The sequence below is a fragment of the Quercus lobata genome, chromosome 4 (assembly GCF_001633185.2).
Source record: "Quercus lobata isolate SW786 chromosome 4, ValleyOak3.0 Primary Assembly, whole genome shotgun sequence".
Taxonomy (NCBI): Eukaryota; Viridiplantae; Streptophyta; class Magnoliopsida; order Fagales; family Fagaceae; genus Quercus; species Quercus lobata.
In genome coordinates this window covers 85,810,753-85,828,093 of record NC_044907.1, presented here as the reverse complement: position 1 = coordinate 85,828,093, position 17,341 = coordinate 85,810,753, and the positions used below count along the sequence as shown (strand labels likewise).

The window sequence follows — 17,341 nt, the reverse complement described above, 5'->3', positions numbered from 1 at the left end:
AATATTAATCAAGTTAAAGTTCGGCCACTATTGACATATGGTTCAAAAGAGAGAGTGAGTTAGTCTTAAAGAATAGAGAGAGTGAGTTATTCATTTCATAATTTTCGATTCAGACTATTCAGTCATTCAGATAGAGAGAGAGAGACAGAGAGAAAAAGAGAGAGAAGTTACAATCACAACCCACCACCACTACCCCCCACTCCCACAAGCCACAAAACCCACCAATCTCAACAAATCGCAACCCACGAACCCAGAACACCAACGACGATCTTAACAATCACCACGCCAACGCTGCACACCGATCTCTACCGCCACTGCACGCCCAAGCTGTCACCAATCTCAATACCATTGCTGATCTGGAGCAACAAAAAAAAAAAAAGATGCCCTTGGTGGCGAGGCATTGGTGAGAGGTGGAATAGAGAGAGATAAAACAGAGAGATGGAGCAGAGGGTGAGATAGTAATGTAATTTGTAGTTTTTTGAAATACTTATACTAAAAAAGTGTTTGAAAATTTGTGTAAAGTTGTATAAAAACTGAAAATGAGTTCTTTATCCTACCAAACGGAGCCCTAGTATTTTGGTGCTAAAAAAATCTTTTTAACACCTTGGTGATTTTTCTTCTTGGGAAAAGTTACCATTTGAGCTCCTGTTTAGGGAATTGAAAACCATGGAAGGCTACATTGCTATATGGTCCACCCGGGACAGGGAAGACCGACGTGGCAAACGCGATTGCAACAGACGCAGGCTCAGCTTTCTTTAGGTAAATATTTATATTTTGACCAATACCAATACATTGCAAGCAACTGGATTACAATAACTGATAATTATGCATGGCAAGAGAAGAAAGAACTAATCTTCATCTTCTAAATGGTAATACATATTGCTAATTGCACTTAATTGTGATTCTTATATTTTTGAAGTCTATGTGGCTTTTCTTCTCCATGTTTCAGTTTTCCTGCATAATTTCTATGCAAATTAACTCGTGACTTAGGCAGCAATTCACAATCACATACTATTCTTATTCTCACCCATTTTCTATAGATTTTACTTGCTATTAAAGGCCTAGAGTAGAAATACAATGTCCAATAATTGAAATGATGGACAAAAAGTATTCTTGTTGAAATGTAAGATATTTGAGTTTCAGCAAATGTGGACTTGAGGGTTTTCTGTTTTTTGTTTTTTTAATGGAGCCTTGAGTTCTTAATATTTTATATTGTTGACGCAGCTTAATTTCTTACTTCATATGGTTGGATCTTTGAGTCCTTTCATATGCTTTTTCAATGCAGTTATCACATTATTGGAATCTGTTGAATTTCTTAATTCATCATCTACGCCATTATGCTTCAATTGATTCACATCTACGATTGTTTTGATGTCTACTTCTTCCAATTAGTTATTTTGGGGTGCATTATTACAACTCATGTACAAAATTCCCATAGATGTAGATGTGTTTGCTCTGTAATCATTCAATATAGATGGAATGTTGCCAACACAATTATATGTGTACTGTCTATACACAGTGTTTTGGCATCGAACATTGTGTCCAAATGGATGGGAGAAGGTGAAAAGAAACTTAAGAAAGTCTCAAATTTTTTCAATATGCTCGTGATGAAGCTCCATCCATTATTTTTATTGATGAAATTGATTCCTTATGTGGCCCACGAGGTAATGACAATGAGAATGAAGCCTCTCGACGAATCAAAACAGAATTTCTTGTACAAATGCAGGTAATATGTTTTCCCTGGAAATAGATTAGAGTGATTTTTCCAAGAATTTTTATATAATATAATTGATATGCTTAGATTAATTGGAGCAAGTAGTTTGTCAATAACTTATTGAGTTTATTACTATTCTGTTGGGTATGAATTTTTTACATTTCATGATATGAGTTGCAAGGCATCTTGTTGAACATTTTTATACTTAAAATGGAATTGAGGGATTTGATGGAAAATTTAAACTATTGGTAACCTAACTGTAAGGTATTTAAGCTTAAGCAACTTGAAATCATGTATGTGGTCCAAAGAAGGATGTGGTTTCTTTTGAACTTTAGGTTTTAGTTTTTCTTTTTGATTTTTACTCTTGTGCATGCCTAATAAGTGGAGGAGAAGTACTTTGATACCTATCTACAAGAACAAGGGAGATATTTAAAATTGTATAAATTACTATGGAATTAAACTTATGAGTCACACTATAACATTTGGAAGAGAATAATTGAATGTAAGTTACGACAAGAAACAACTTAGAGAATCAATTTGGTATTATGTCCGGACAATCTGCCATGGAAGTTATTTTCTTACTTAGACATCTTATGAAAAAATATAGAGGCTTGTAAATATCTTCATATGGTCTTTATTGTTCTTGAGAAAGCACATGATATGGTCCCTAGAAAAGTTATGTGGTAGGTTTTGGAAAAGCAAGGCTGATGCGGACAAGAAAGAGTTTAATGGAATACAAGATTAAATATCAAAAGAATCAAGATTTGTGGTCTAGTTATGATTTCATATTTTCTTCACAAATTTCATAGGTTGTTTTAGTTATTATTGAGTCTTAGTATTATGTTTTTATGGTTAAAACCTTACTGGTTTAGTTTTAATAAAATAAGAGTAGTTTAGTAATTTCCAAATTTTCTGGAATTGGCTGTCCTGGAGGCCCGTGAGTCTTCTTTTATATTTTGAGTCCTTTCCTATTTGGTTTAGAAGTTATTAAATCCTTTTTGGTTTGTTATTAGTATTCCTTGTCATCCTAGGAATAGTTTTGATTGATTAACAAAATTTGTGCGGCTTATTTTAAGCCTTGAGGGTGTGATTGCCTTCTCTTACATAAGTTTGATTATTTAGGAAGACGTAGATGTGATTGCCTAGTGTTTTATCTATTTTATTTTTTGTTTAAAACTCTGTTTTAGGCTTTTAGCCCTAAACAACCATCAAAGATCCATTCTTTTCTAACTTGAAACCCTTAAACAAAGAACCTTCAAGAACTCATCAAGAAATCTAGTATAGTGCTGAATTCTAAGAGATCTTGCATCAAGGGAAAGTCCCTTGGTGTATGCTTTTTGCAAATAATATAGTCTTAGTAGATGAAACTAGAAGCGGAGTTAATGTCAAGATAGAAATTTGGGGAGATGCTCTAAAATCTGAAATTTTTTTATTAAGTAAATCTAAAACAGAGTACATGGAATGCAAGTTTAGTAAAAGTGTAAATAGAGCTAGATGAAGGGGTTGTAAGATTTGATAGTCAAGATGGTAAAGAACAAGAGCTCCCAATATCTTGGATCAATAATTCATAAAAGGTGGAGAGATTGAAGACGATGTAAAGCAGGATGGATGAAGTGGAGAAGCGCATAAAAAGTATTTTGTGATCGTAGAGTGCTTATTACATTAAAAGGAAAAATTTTATAAAACTGCTATAAGACCAACTATCCTTTATGGTACTAAATGTTGGGTTGTTGGGAAGAAACATATTTATAAAATGAGTTTAATTGAAATGCAATAGTTAAGATTGATAAGTGAAAATAGATAGAAGTATAGGATTTTAGATGAAAAAAATCCACTTAAAGATTGAGTTTGCTTCTAACGATGAAAACATGTGGGAGAGTCACTTGAGATGATTTGATCATATTCAGAGGAGAGTGACTAATTCACTAGTAAGAAAAATAGTAAAGGAAGACCAAAAATAAAATTAGTAGAAGTAGTTAAAAATGACATCAATTAAGGAAGTGATAGAAAATATTACTTTGAATAGAATATAATGGAAGAAAAGAATATATGTATCCGACTCTAGTTTATTTGTTGAAGATCCATAATCAACCCCAAAAAAATTGCTTTTTGTTTTTTTTTGTTTTTACTCTTGTATACATCCCATGCACTATGTTCTATTATTTGTGATTTTAATTAAATCTATTAATTAATTAAAAGAAGAGGAATCATTAACATACAATTAATAGAGGAGAAAATGACAAACCATTTCCTTGTAGCCTTGTTGGCCTTAAAATGGCTGGCTAGTTTGCAATGCAGTTCATAATAACTTTATGTTTTATTAGATAGTTAATCCATTGCATTATCTTGCATTGTTTCCTTCCACTTATCTACATGTAATATTGAAATAGAAATTTTCTTTAATACATTTCAGGCTGTATCCAACGATGCGAAAAATGTTCTTGTTCTTGCAGCCACAAATACTCCTTATCATTTGGATGTGGTGAGAAAAAAAAAAAACCACCCTTCTAACCTACGGCCATGTATTGAAAATATTTTATGGTCTACAACGCTTTAGGTTTGAGGCTAATGCTAAGTTAATTAACGTAGGCCATCCGGAGGCGTTTTGATAAGCGAATCTATATCTCTCTCCCAATTTGAAGGCAAGGGAACAAATATTTAAGGTACTTCAGTTTCGTAATGCAATGCATTTGGAAAATCAAAGGAATGTAGTTATAAACCCATTGTGATTAATGCTTTTGTTGTTTATCTATGTCTTGTTTAATATCCTCTAGTTTTTTAATTTGAGCAGTGGCATATTGGGGAAACTCCTCATAACCTTGGTACAGAGGATTTTCAGTATTTAGCAAGCAAAACAGATGGTTTCTCTGGTTCAGGTATATCCATTTGCGTAAGTATCAATTTTACACTTTTACATTAGGTGTCAGCATTTCCTCAAAGTGATTATATGGCTGAAAACTGGTAGTTACTTGTAGGTTAAAATGCACTATATCAGCCTGTTCGTGCAACTCTTGATGCTGAATTCTTCAGAGAATATTCTCCAGGCATGTGGGTCCATTGCGAAGGTGATCACCCAAAAGCTGAGAAGTGTACCTTCGAGGAACTTAAAGCAAAAGTCAAAGCTCCAAAGGTATGGATTAGCTAGGAAACTGATGTTCAACACATGAAATCATTCCAATAAATCATGTTTATGGTTGGGTCTTAGTAACTAATAAATAAATTTCTTGAACATATGTAGATTGTGCTGACTTTAGTAGTTAGTTAATTTATAGAAAATAGGATTGAAGAAAAATGCAAAAGAGGGGAGGGGATTAGTGTACTGGAAAGAAAAATAAAAAAGAGCATGTCTCATTCAATTGCATTGATTCATGTTTGGTGTTGATTTTCTCTTCCCATTAATATAGGCGGATTCTTTTTTTTTTTTTTTTTTTTTTTTTTTTTTCAAGTTCGGTATTTGTGGTAGTATTTTTGTAGACCCCTATGTTCACTTTGAATTTTCATATTCGTGTCTCTGGGAATTGATGACTTGCAGATCCAGCTACCACCCAACACAAGCAGATTTTGATAGTGTGCTTGAGAAACAAAAGCCAACTGTGAGTAAAGCTGAAATTGATGCGTGTGAGAAATTCACCAAGGATTTTGGGATTGACGGTTAAGGGCGAAAAATGTAGAGGCAGATATTATTATTTCTGAAGTTTCTTCCTATTGTGTTTCTAATTATGGTTTTTTTTTTTTTTTTTGGGGGGGGGGGGGGGTGGGGGGTAGAAGTATTTGCTAACCATATGCTAGTGTTTTGTGAATTTATCTGGGTTAGACATTTGTCAGTATGGATAGAAGCTTTCTAACCCCAAAAAAAGAGCAATAAACTAGCTTGTCCAACTTTTTTATTTTAATAAAAAAGCAATAAACTAGCTTTTTTTTTTTTTTTTTTTTGGTTTTTTTTTTCAAAAAAAAGTTAATGTTAACTTTTTTATGTATTTGAACTTTTACTGACTTCTGACAAATGAGAAACTATATATGGGATGACATAGTTAAGTGTTGTGAATGTGATCTGCCATGTCATGTGATGCCATGGGATTGTTCCAGAAAATGTAGAGAAATGAGTCATTGGATTATAGGTAGTCTATAAATACATAATTGAAATAGTTAGGAATTTAGGATAGACACGTTTTTGAAAGCTCAAGTGTCTGTTTGGGAACAACTTATTTAGCTTTTTACTGAAAGTGTGCTAAAGTATAATTTTACCTTTAAAAAGTGGGAAAAATGATGTTTTAAAAAATTGTATACAAAAGTTAAAAGTTAAAACTTAAGCTTATAAGTTAATACCAAACAGACACTTTAGTGAGAGAGCGATAGCCTTTTTTTTAATAAGGTGAAGTGTATGTTTGGACATTTATTTATTGAAAATTTTTTAAAAGATTCCTTTTGGGACATTTTTAAATATAATAGAGTCTAACAATTTGGGACACACAATAGCAAAGAAGTGAAATTTAAAAGACAACAAAATTGAAAGAAAGAAACATAAAATTTAGGAACGAAAAGTAAGCATAAAAGAGGAGGATGAGGCATCCTTCAGGTTTGATGAGGCAAAATTGAAAAAGAGAATAAAGAAGATGATAAAAAGATACAAGAAACTTCGACGTAGTTCCCATTCTGGCTTACAAGTCAGCTTCCAACTAGTTGACCTAAGGAACCACCTGCCACCAGTAACGCTAATCAATTCAGCAACAAAAATTCTGAAGAGTTTTAGAGCAGTTACAGTGTAAAATTACAATTTTTGAACACTATGCCATCCTGACAGAAGAAAGTTATGATTGAGCCAGGGGTTTACATGTCTTTTACATAAACAGATACTAATCATTTATTAGATTTTCAAACATGAACAAAGTTTGCCTACAAACTCCCTTTATATCTCATTTTTATAGGATGTGAATTTTTTATAAATCCACTATTAAACTGTATTTTCTTATAATATTATTCATGCTAGCAAAATTTTTAAAATGTTAAAGAGCGATAGCTATATCATTAAGAACAAAGTTTAGCTATAAAATTATTTGTAACCTTAGGCTACAACCCTACTCAATATCTTTTTATTAGAGGTGAATTTTGACAAATCCAGTATTAGATTACATTTTCTTCTTATATATTCCATGTTTGCAAAATTTCTAGAAAATTGAAGATCAATAATTATGTCATCAATAAACTATTTAAATTGCAAGTTTTTGTAATTTAAAATTATGCATAATATATAAACTTATAGATCGTATAATAAATAATATCCAGTTGACTCAAAATTTTATGTGTATCAAAATTGTAAAGAATATATAATTTAATAGTTAGATTTTCAAAATATGAAATAATGTTTATTTTATTGAGTAAGGTTATATCCTTAGGCTACAATCAATTTTATAACTAAATTTTGTCCTATCAGTGATCAAATATTTAAATTTCATGTTTTTGTAGTCTCAAACTATGTATAAAAAATAAGTTTATAAATTGAATAGTAAATAACATCTGATTTGAACGAAATTTGATATACATATTAAAAGTATAAAGAACATCCAATCCAACAGTCAAATTTTCAAAATATGTAATCATATTAACTTTTTAGTAAAAGTTTGTAGTCATTGCCTACAAAATTTGTGCTTCAAACATTCAAACTTTTATTGTGAGAAGAAGCAAACCCTCATCATTGTAACTGAAAGTAAGTTTATAAATTGAATAGTAAATAACATCTGATTTGAATGAAATTTGATATGCATATTAAGTGCATTCTCATCAGCTCTATAAAAAAAATGTCATTTTGACACATCAAAAACCCACTTTATCATTTTAGTACATCATTTTATAACATACCATTTATCAGATGTTCTATACTTCAATTCCATACATTAAAATAATATTTCCTACACATTAAAATAATATATTTAACCAAAACACAGCAAATATATAAATACACAGCCCAGTTGCCACCGGGTCCAACAGCCACCGTTACAACCACCGCCACAACAACAACCACCGCTACAAACTACAACCACAATCACCGGATCCTCCAACAAATTCCACATCCAAAAACCTCAACCAAAAAAAAAAAAAAAAAAAAAAAAAAAACTCAAAATCTTCAACAAAGCCCCAACCCAATAGATCAATCAATGACCAAACTCGACCAACCATCGACGACGAGATTGACAATGAGAGTTGTGGAGGATGATGAGCAAAGAACGGTGACTGTGGAGGACGACGAGCAAAGAACGGCGACTGTAGAGGACGACGAGCAAAGATCGGCGACTGTGGAGGACAACGAGCAAAGATTGACGACCACCCCTAGGCGAGCAGAGCTTCAGATCGGTGAGCAGAGGTTCAAATTGGCGAGCTTCAATCGGTGAGCTCTGCTTCAAATCGGAATCGCCTTCTTAGGAAAAAAAAAAAAGAGAGAGAAAGAGGGGCAGAGACGGAGAGATGGAGAGATAAAAAGAAATGAAACTGAGAAAGAAATAGGGAGCAACGGAAAGATGAAGACTAGAGAGGAGAGAGAGAGAGAGAATTGTGTTGCAGACGGAGAGAGATGTGTTGCGAGGAGAGAGAAAAGCGAATAAAATAAGAAAAAAATTATAGCATTTGTGTCCGTACTGGCTCATATTTGAGACGGTACTGTAGCGGTGTGCCAAATTTTTTGGCATTTGGCACACCTCATGAGGGTCTATTTTTGATGTTTGGTGTGCCAAATGCCAAATATTTAATATTTGGCACACCTGATGAGAGTGCTCTAAAAGTATAAAGAACATGCAATCCAACGGTAAGATTTTCAAAATATGTAACCATATTAACTTTTTAGTAAAAGTTTGTAGTCATTGCTTACAAACTTTGTGCTTCAAACATTCAAACTTTTATTGTGAGAAGAAGCAAACCCTCATCATTGTAACTGAAAGTCTGAGTTTGTAAGCTCCCAACAAAAAAACAAATAAGTGGATAAATTAGAGGAAAGAAAAATACAATAAATTCCACAAAGTATAGGAGAATAGGAGAAATGAGAAATGACCATGATTTTGGTTCAAACTATTTAAGGCAATTGCTACAAACCAAAAAATAGGCTAAAATTCATTCCAAGCATGAATATGCTAGTACATTATGCCCTGCAAATCAAACAGGGAAAGGAATCTAATTATATACCCTTTCTTTGATAAGCAAAGAATAATTTCAGTCAAAAAGAAGAGGAGTAACTCAAGTTTAAATCAAGAAAATTGGCTACTGTGAGTGACGTGATTGATCCGGTCTCCGTGACTTCGTTTGTTGGCAGTTGGCTTGAGCATGAGGCAGTGAGGCATTGCTCTAAGGGACTGAGGCGTTGCTTGCTCTGTCTTTACTCTTTAGGTTTGCTTGTTTTAGGCCTTTAGTGATTTCTAATTTGATTTGCTCTATATTGGGGTTTGGTTTTTTTTTTTTTTTTTTTTTTTTGAGAATCCATGGGTTTGCTACCTCTATAATCTCTTGGGCTTGCCATGGGTTTGGCTCTGTTACAATTTTTTTTTCTTCAGATTTTAGTTCAAAATTATTTTTTTTGGGCTTTTTTTTTTTTTTTTTTTTTGCTTGAAAGTGGAATACCCCTAAATTAATTAACCAACAAATTAAAAATGGGGTTAAAATAGTAAACTGGAAAAAGAAAGTTAGTTTTGCTTTTTTTATTATAAAAAATACCCCTACCTAAAACTTAAAAATGGGGTTAAAATAGTAAATTGAAAAAAAAAAAATAAATTCCTACTCCTACATTGAAATACCTTCTAATAAACTCCTACTTTTAGGACGATTTAAATTCCTACTTCTACTCACTAACTTCCTACAAAATAGGATTACTCTTTTGTTAGTTTTAAAACTCCAATCTACAAAACGCACCCCACATACTATTATTATTATTTTTTACTTCATCACAATGTATTTGTTTCTTTTGTCTTTTTTTTTTTTTTTTTAGATTAGAAAAAATAGAAATCTCAAATTATAATAATTTGCATTTATTATAATTTGGGATTTCTACTTTTTCCAATAACCAAAAAAAAAAACCCTAAGGGTGTAATGAATTTTTTTTTTAATTTTATTATTATTTTTTTTAAAAGAGGACAAAAGAAACAAAAACATTGTGATGAAGTAAAAAAAAAAAAAAAAAATGAATACGTGAAGTGAGTTTTGTAGATTGGAGGAGTTTTAAAACTAACAAAAGAGTAATCATATTTTGTAGAGAGTTAGTGAGTATAAGTAGGAATTTAAATCAACGTAAAAGTAGAAGTTTATTAGAAGTAGGAAGGCATTTTAACGTAGAAGTAAGAATTTATTATTTTTGTCAATTTACTATTTTAATCCCATTTTTAAGTTTTAGGTAGAGGTATTTTTGACAGTAAATAAAGCAATAACTAACTTTCTTTTTCTAATTTACTATTTTAACCCAATTTTTAAGTTGTTGATTAATTAATTTAGGGGTATTTTTGATAGAGAAAAAAAAAATAAGAATCCTCTTAATATATACAGATATATATATATATATATATATATATATTTAATTTGTGGGTGTTTCTAATTTTGTGATTGAGGGTGTTCCTAATACAGAGCAAATATCTAGATAAGTTTGTGTTCACGATTTGCCAATTGTTCTAAATATTTAGAACCTAACAATTTTACTATTTAGCTTATTTTTGCTACTATTCATGAGTTTCACTGCACTTTTTGGTACTTTTCATGAGTCCCATTGTACTATTCCAACTAACTATTACATTTATTTACAGTACTTTAAGCAATAAGTTTTTAGTTTCAACAAAATAAGCGATATTCAAACACACCCTAAATGATCTCATATGCAGATCGTAGATGAAATGCTTGTCTTTTACAACCTAAATGCCGTTGAAAAGCGTGAAGTTTTAATTGTTATTTTGCAAATTGTGCGCAATCTTGAAGATGCATCACTTGTAAAAGCGTGGCAACAAAGCATCGCTCGGAGTAGATTATTTTTCAAACTCTTGGAGGAATGCTTAATTCTTTTTGAGGTTGCTACTTTGTTCAAAACTTTACTTCCTCTTTGATGATGTGATTTGATTTTTTTTTGTCAGTTAATTTTACTTCTTGTTTTGGTGATCGCATAGCAACATTGATACTCTTATCATTTCCATCATCGTTGATTTTTAATTTTTTTATTTAAGTCTATATTTTATTTGTTTAAAGACTTTAAAGTTAAATTAGAAGTATGAATATTGTCTGATTTCATTAAGGCAAAACATTGAAGATAATAGATTTACTTCCAACAAATTGTAGTGGTCGACTACTAACAGCAATTGACTGTGTGGACATTTATATATATATCCTCCTGGCTTGTGTGTTGCTACTTTTTCCAATTTTAAAAACTTAGGGTAGATGTTTTTCATTAAGCTTAAACTTTGGGTCTCAAAGAAGTCCACATAGAACAGGTATTTTGAATCCCTTTTTGGTAAAATCGTAACTGTTTCTACCCTGTGGTAAATGCTTTTGGAAATTATGTACTTTATTGTCTCTTTCATGAACAAAATATTTTTGAAGTTGAAAATATTCATGGCATAGAACATATTCATTGTATCCTCAATACGCCTTGAAACTCTAATTCAGCCTCAGGGAACACCTGAAAATGGTTATTTATGGCAGAGAGTGAATTCCCAATTAAGCTCCCCTAGCCAGCCATATTCCTTGAGAGAAGCTCTGGCTCAGGCACAGTCTTCTAGGATTGGAGCTTCTGCACAAGCACTTCGAGAATCTTTGCACCCGATATTGAGACAAAAATTGGTACAGTTTTGGATAGAAAAATCGATTGCTGGTTTGATTGCTGCAACAGCACCATTTACTCCAAGAAATGACTATTATTTTTGTTTTACATTTATTGTAGCTATTTTAGGCCACTGATAATTTCACATTCACTCCAGGAGCTTTGGCAGAAAACTTGAGTGCTTCTGTCAATCTCCAGGTTTTGGAAATAACACAGATTTTCCATGATGGCTGCCTCCCATAGCATCTCTACTGACTATGGAAAACTTGATTGTATCACAGCCATATTAATGAGCTTCTTTTCCCGAAATCAACCTCTGTCTTTCTGGAAAGCTTTGTTTTCTGTCTTCAACAATGTCTTTGATCTTCATGGAGGAACTCTAATGGCAAGGGAGAATGATCGTTTCTTAAAGCAAGTGACTTTCCATCTACTTCGACTGTGAAGGTATGCCCTTTGAAGTTCATAGATTGCTGCTTTTGTTCTTAACATACACTATTTTATTTGTATGTTTTGCAGAGTTCCTTCTATTGCTTCATGCAGACAGCAAGGTTAAGGGTCATGCTGATTATCACATTATCGGAGCTGATGTACGATGTGCAAGTGACTCAGATGAAGCCGGACGGAACGCTAGAGGAAAGTGGTGAAGCACGACGGCTTAGAAAATCTTTGGAGGAAATGTCAGATGAAGCTAAAAGCCCCAACCTATTGAGGGAGTGTGGACTCTCTGATAGTGCTCTGGTAACAATTCCGGAAAGGTCGGAAGAGAACAGGTGGTCCTGTTCAGAGGTGAAATATCTCTCTGACAGTCTTCTTCTTGCCCTTGATGGAAGCTTGGAGCATGCACTATTGGTAAGTTTTTAGCAATATTTGCATCAGCTTTGAGTTTGAGAAACAGTAAGAATAATTACTCAATTAACAAACACTATGCCTTGACCCTATTTGGATGAGAATGTTGCACTAATCAGGGTTAAGGGTTGATCCCTCTTTTTTAAACTTCTGTTTTACATTCTTGCTTTCATTGTAACTGGCACATCTTGTGTGGACATTTAACATTGCTTCTAATTCATGGTGGGAGATAAGTCTTATAGAGCTGCTTATTTCCATATATTACTTTATCTGGGTTTGTAATTTTATCAGTAGGTTATAGTACAAGTATTTTTGCTTTGGCAGAGTTATGTCTTCTTTCATCAAAGTAAAGTAACCTACAGACACATGTAAAGTTGGACACTTAAAAGGACACATTTCCTATAAGTACTAGGAACTTTGACAATTTACATGTACTTGAGACAAACTTAAATATTCGTAAAATTCATTTCTATAAACTGATAGGGAGCCCCTTCCCTCGCCACTCCTTACCCCGCACTTCCCACCTTAAAATAGGCCTGTGCCAGGTATGCTGAAATGGCGAGGGATCAATTTAATGAGGTGACCTGATTTTCTACTCCCTATTGGCACAGGGATGGGATTTTATTTGGGCAAGTGGCTGATATAGATTTTGGGAATAGGGTTAAGGTCAAGGTAGGGTCTTTGCAGTGCCAACCCAATAGCGTTTAGTCAAATTTATGTGGATGTTTGATAGAGTGTTTTTGAAACACGATATCAGACAAGTAAGAAGAAAGGATCAGAGAATAAGAAGAAAGAAAAGAAGAGTAAAACGACACCACAAACAAGCTAAGCTACAAGTCTACTTAGAAGAGCAGCTAAACGACATGTAGTCTTAGTTGTTTATTTAACTCAGATTATATCACACGTGTGTTGTAACTAATTCCTACACGTGCTGTAACTAACTCCCTTAGCTCCCTTAGGGCCTGTTTGGGTAAGGGTTTTTCATCACTCAATTTCCGTCACTCAATTTCCATCACTCATCACTCATCACTCATAACTCATCACTCATCACTCATCACTCATCACTCATTTTTTCACACTCATTTGGCAACATCACTTTTATTTTCATTCAATCACTCAATTTTTTCACACTATTCATGGGTCCCACACCTGTCAGCCAGTACAGTAGTTTTTTTTTTTTTTTTTTTTAGCACCAACTCACCGAAGCTATATATATAATAAAAAAAATAAAAAATAAAAAAACAAACCGAACAGCCAACCCAGGAAAAGAAAAGAAAAAGAAAAAAAAAGAAACAACGCCAAAACAAAAAAAAAAAAAAAACACCACCAGAAACCGAACAGCCAACCCAGGAAAAGGAAAAGGAAAAGAAAAGAAAAGAAAAAAAAAAAAAGAACAACGCAACCCAGAAAAAAAAAAAAAAAAAAAAAAAAAAAAAAAAAAAAAAAAAACCTGAACGGCCAACCCAGAAAAAGAAAAGAAAAAGAAAAAAAAAAAAAAAACAAACAGGCAACGCCACCCAAAAAAAAAAAAAAAGTCAAAAAGTGGTCAAAAGTTGCGGCTGTGTGTCCCTCATATGTGTTTATTTACGGAAATGCCATTGAGTTATGAGTTATGGAAACTGAAAACAGCCTTTTGTTGTTTTCAGTTTCCATAACTCATAACTCAAAAATCAGAGAATTGAGTGATGGAAACAGAGTTATGGAAACAGAGTTATCGTTTGGCCAAACAACCTTTTTACTATGGGTCCCACCATTTTTGAGTTATGAGTTATGGAAACAGAGAATTGAGTTATCAAAAAACTCAATCCAAACAGCCCCTTAGTTTCTGTTATTCCGTTACACTCTGTTTTGGGTATTTAGGTTCAGAGATGTATATAAGCCTAATAAGTGTACAGATTCATTCAATATAAGAATTAGAGAAAGTTTCTTATCTTTTCTCTCAATTTCTCTCTCTTTTCTTCCTGTGTGTTCACACATCTTTTTCTTCCTTCATTTCTATTTTGTTACACACGAGGTAAGTTATTATTAAAAATACAATTGCATTTGCCTACTGCCATGGAGTGGATGCTGTGGGATATTGGGTTGATTAGAAAGAGAGGAGCTTCATACACACAGAGACATATCTTTGTTACCATTAATCTTAAGGAAGTTTGTGCGTATTTGACAAATGCGATTGAAGGAATTTTTCCAATTTTGAATGTGGTCATTACTTTCCTACTTTCTTGTCCTGATGAGTAAATGTCATTGAACTAGCAAAAATAATACTATCATTTTCTCCCTTCTCTCACAGGGATCTGTGATGACTATGGATAGATATGCAGCTGCTGAAAGTTTCTACAAACTTGCAATGGCATTTGCGCCCGTCCCAGATCTTCACATAATGTGGTTGCTACATTTATGTGATGCACATCAGGAAATGCAGTCTTGGGCTGAAGCTGCCCAGTGTCCTGTGGCTGTTGCTGGTGTTGTGATGCTGATGCAATTAGTAAACTGTTATTGGGGCTTGTGGTTCAACCACCCTCAGTCCTTATATGGAAAGTTGACCTTAGAAAATCTGCCTAACTATTTCCCCATTTTCTCACCTTGTACAGTGCAGAGCTGTAAAATTGACTTCATGATTTGCTTACTGTTGCGTAAAAATTAACTGCCATCTGCTCATATGTCTAATTAAATTTACTGCAGGCCCTTGTGGCTAGAAATGATGTCGTTTGGAGCAAGGATCATGTAACTGCTCTTCATAAAATTTGCCCAATGGTGAGCAATGAGATCACATCAGAGGCTTCTGCTGCTGAGGTAGAGGGATATGGTGCTTCAATGCTCACAGTTGACTCTGCAGTGACGTACCTTCAGCTTGCTAATAAGCTTTTCTCTCAAGCTGAGCTCTTATCACTTCTGTGCCAGCATTCTTGAGCTTGTAATTCCAGTTTATAAAAGCAGGAGGGCATATGGGCAGCTGGCTAAATGTCACACATTACTCACTACTATCTATGAATCAATTCTTGAGCAGGAATCAAGCCCAATTCCATTCACTGATGCCACATACTATCGGGTGGGATTCTATGGTGATAGATTTGGGAAGCTTGATAGAAAGGAGAATGTATACCGGGAGCCCCGTGACATTCAGCTAGGTGACATAACGGAGAAACTTAGTCATATATATGAGTCTAGGATGGACGGCAATCACACTTTACACATTATTCAAGATTCAAGACAAGTGAAGGCAGATGAATTACAGCCTGGAGTCTGCTACCTGCAGATTAACTGCTGTTGATGCAGTAATGGAGGATGAAGATTTGGGAAGTAGAAGGGAAAGGATCTTTTCACTTTCCACTGGAAGTGTCCGTGCACGTGTGTTTGACCGCTTTTTGTTTGATACCCCATTTACGAAAAATGGCAAGACCCAGGGTGGATTGGAAGACCAATGGAAGAGGCGAAGTGTGCTTCAGACTGAGGGCTCCTTCCCTGCCCATGTGAATAGGCTCTTGGTAATTAAATCTGAATCTCTTGAGTTCTCCCCAGTAGAAAATGCAATTGGAATGATTGAAACTCGGACAGCTGCACTACGAAATGAGCTTGAAGAGCCTCGCAGTTCTGAAGGTGATCAACTCCCTCGTCTCCAGAGTCTACAGAGAATTCTTCAAGGCAGTGTTGCTGTTCAAGTAAGTTGTTAAGTTCCGGTTTTTAATTTCTGTTTTCTGTATTGTCAGTTTTAACAATATATATTGCTTACTTCCAGATTCTGAGTAATTAGAATTACCTTGTGCCCATTCTTTTTGAAAATGCGCTGTAATCAAACTTATGGCGTCGCTTATTATTTTCTAATTGCTCTTGGCCAACTACATGTGCAGGTGAACAGTGGAGTCCTAAGTGTGTGTACGGCCTTCCTGTCTGGTGAGCCTGCAACGAGGCTGCGTTCACGGGAATTGCAGCAACTCATTGCTGCACTCCTTGAATTCATGGCTGTTTGCAAGCGGGCCATTCGGGTACACTTCAGATTGATTGGAGAAGAAGACCAGGAATTCCACACACAGCTTGTGAATGGATTTCAGTCCCTCACTGCAGAGTTATCTCATTACATCCCTGCCATTCTCTCAGAGCTTTGACAATGTTGTAGCATAATTTGTTTTTGGTTCTGCTTGATTTGTCCATATTATTTGTTTTCTTATTATTATTTTCAATGATGTACAAATATGTGTATACTAACTTTAGTAGGTGAAGTTCAGAAAATGAAAATTGCTTCTCTCTCTCTCTCTCTCTACCAAAAATTCCCATTTGGTGGGATAGTAAAATTGCAGCCATAATTTTTGCCGATATCATAGTTTGGAGGATTGAGTAAAAAAAGAAAGCTTATAATAAAAAATTGAAGTGCAAAAGTTGCAATTAGATATTTCTCTATATTACTATTTATGTGCAATTTTATCTCGCACACATTGCCTCTTCCTTCGTTATTTTTGTCGTACTGAGTAAACCTTCCTCTTGAATCTATTTTTGATTATACTGCGTCACTTGATGATGCATCACTCGGCCGTGGCAGCAAAGCATAGCTCGGAAAGACTTGGATTATTTTTCAAACTCTTAAGGTTGCTACTTTGTTCACTTCCTCTTTGATCATGGGATTTGAGTTTGTGGGTAAGTTAATGTCACTTCTTGTTCAGGAGATCGCCTAGCGATGTTGATACTCTTATCATTTTCATCATCAATGATTTTCAATTTTATATTTTATTTGTTTTAAGACTTTAGAGTAGAATTAGATGTATGAATATCGTCTAATTTTCATTTGGGAAAACATTGATTGTAGTGGTATACTACCAACAGCAATTGATTGTGGATATGTGTCTATATATATATATATTTGTGTTTTATTTGTGATATAATCAGAAAATTTATCAGCAAATGGGATGGCTCTATCACTAGGGCGGATTTGTCCTTCTCATAACCAAGGAAACGAATTTTTGTTTGAAATAGCTTGATTATCTTAGCAGAAACAACGAGACCATTATATTTAA

The 17,341-nt window shown here is 33.9% G+C and overlaps 3 protein-coding genes across 5 annotated transcripts in view; all 3 read left to right on the top strand.

The window, feature by feature from the left end:
* Nucleotides 1–15,569, top strand: part of LOC115987463 (guanine nucleotide exchange factor SPIKE 1-like) — a 74,605-nt gene extending 59,036 nt beyond the window's left edge. Inside the window, exons 2-5 of the mRNA XM_031111006.1 lie at nucleotides 11,336–11,509; nucleotides 11,647–11,933; nucleotides 12,006–12,338; nucleotides 14,626–15,569. Coding sequence (XP_030966866.1) covers nucleotides 12,024–12,338; nucleotides 14,626–14,979 — 669 coding nt within the window. The 5' untranslated portion in view covers nucleotides 11,336–11,509; nucleotides 11,647–11,933; nucleotides 12,006–12,023 and the 3' untranslated portion in view covers nucleotides 14,980–15,569. The remainder of the gene's footprint in view (nucleotides 1–11,335; nucleotides 11,510–11,646; nucleotides 11,934–12,005; nucleotides 12,339–14,625) is intronic.
* LOC115987464 (protein SUPPRESSOR OF K(+) TRANSPORT GROWTH DEFECT 1-like) lies at nucleotides 52–5,444 on the top strand. Of its 3 annotated transcripts, XM_031111008.1 has the most exons (5): nucleotides 493–759; nucleotides 1,520–1,726; nucleotides 4,503–4,604; nucleotides 4,690–4,844; nucleotides 5,247–5,444. In XM_031111008.1, the coding sequence occupies exons 2-5, from the start codon at nucleotides 1,721–1,723 to the stop codon at nucleotides 5,368–5,370; spliced, it is 387 nt and encodes a 128-aa protein (XP_030966868.1). In that variant the 5' UTR covers nucleotides 493–759; nucleotides 1,520–1,720; the 3' UTR covers nucleotides 5,371–5,444. The 3 variants fall into 3 exon arrangements, with proteins under 3 accessions (XP_030966867.1, XP_030966868.1, XP_030966869.1); XM_031111007.1 differs by lacking the exons at nucleotides 4,503–4,604; nucleotides 4,690–4,844; nucleotides 5,247–5,444 and adding exons at nucleotides 52–450; nucleotides 4,128–4,200 and having other exon boundaries at nucleotides 654–759; nucleotides 1,393–1,726; XM_031111009.1 differs by having other exon boundaries at nucleotides 493–1,726; nucleotides 4,506–4,604.
* A 30-nt stretch (nucleotides 15,570–15,599) lies between the features above and the next one.
* On the top strand, nucleotides 15,600–16,502 carry LOC115987462 (guanine nucleotide exchange factor SPIKE 1-like). Its single transcript, XM_031111005.1, has 2 exons — nucleotides 15,600–15,994; nucleotides 16,184–16,502. The coding sequence occupies exons 1-2, from the start codon at nucleotides 15,614–15,616 to the stop codon at nucleotides 16,436–16,438; spliced, it is 636 nt and encodes a 211-aa protein (XP_030966865.1). The 5' UTR covers nucleotides 15,600–15,613; the 3' UTR covers nucleotides 16,439–16,502.
* The last annotated feature ends 839 nt before the right edge of the window (nucleotides 16,503–17,341 follow it).

Coding starts and splice junctions, on each gene's coding strand:
- LOC115987464 (XM_031111007.1), top strand. Junction 760..1,392: donor GCAGGCTCAGCTTTCTTTAG/GTAAATATTTAT, acceptor TCTTCCAATTAG/TTATTTTGGGGTGCATTATT. Junction 1,727..4,127: donor AATTTCTTGTACAAATGCAG/GTAATATGTTTT, acceptor AATACATTTCAG/GCTGTATCCAACGATGCGAA.
- LOC115987462 (XM_031111005.1), top strand. CDS start 15,614: ATGGAGGATGAAGATTTGGGAAGTAGAAGGGAAAGGATCTTTTCACTT. Junction 15,995..16,183: donor AAGGCAGTGTTGCTGTTCAA/GTAAGTTGTTAA, acceptor CTACATGTGCAG/GTGAACAGTGGAGTCCTAAG.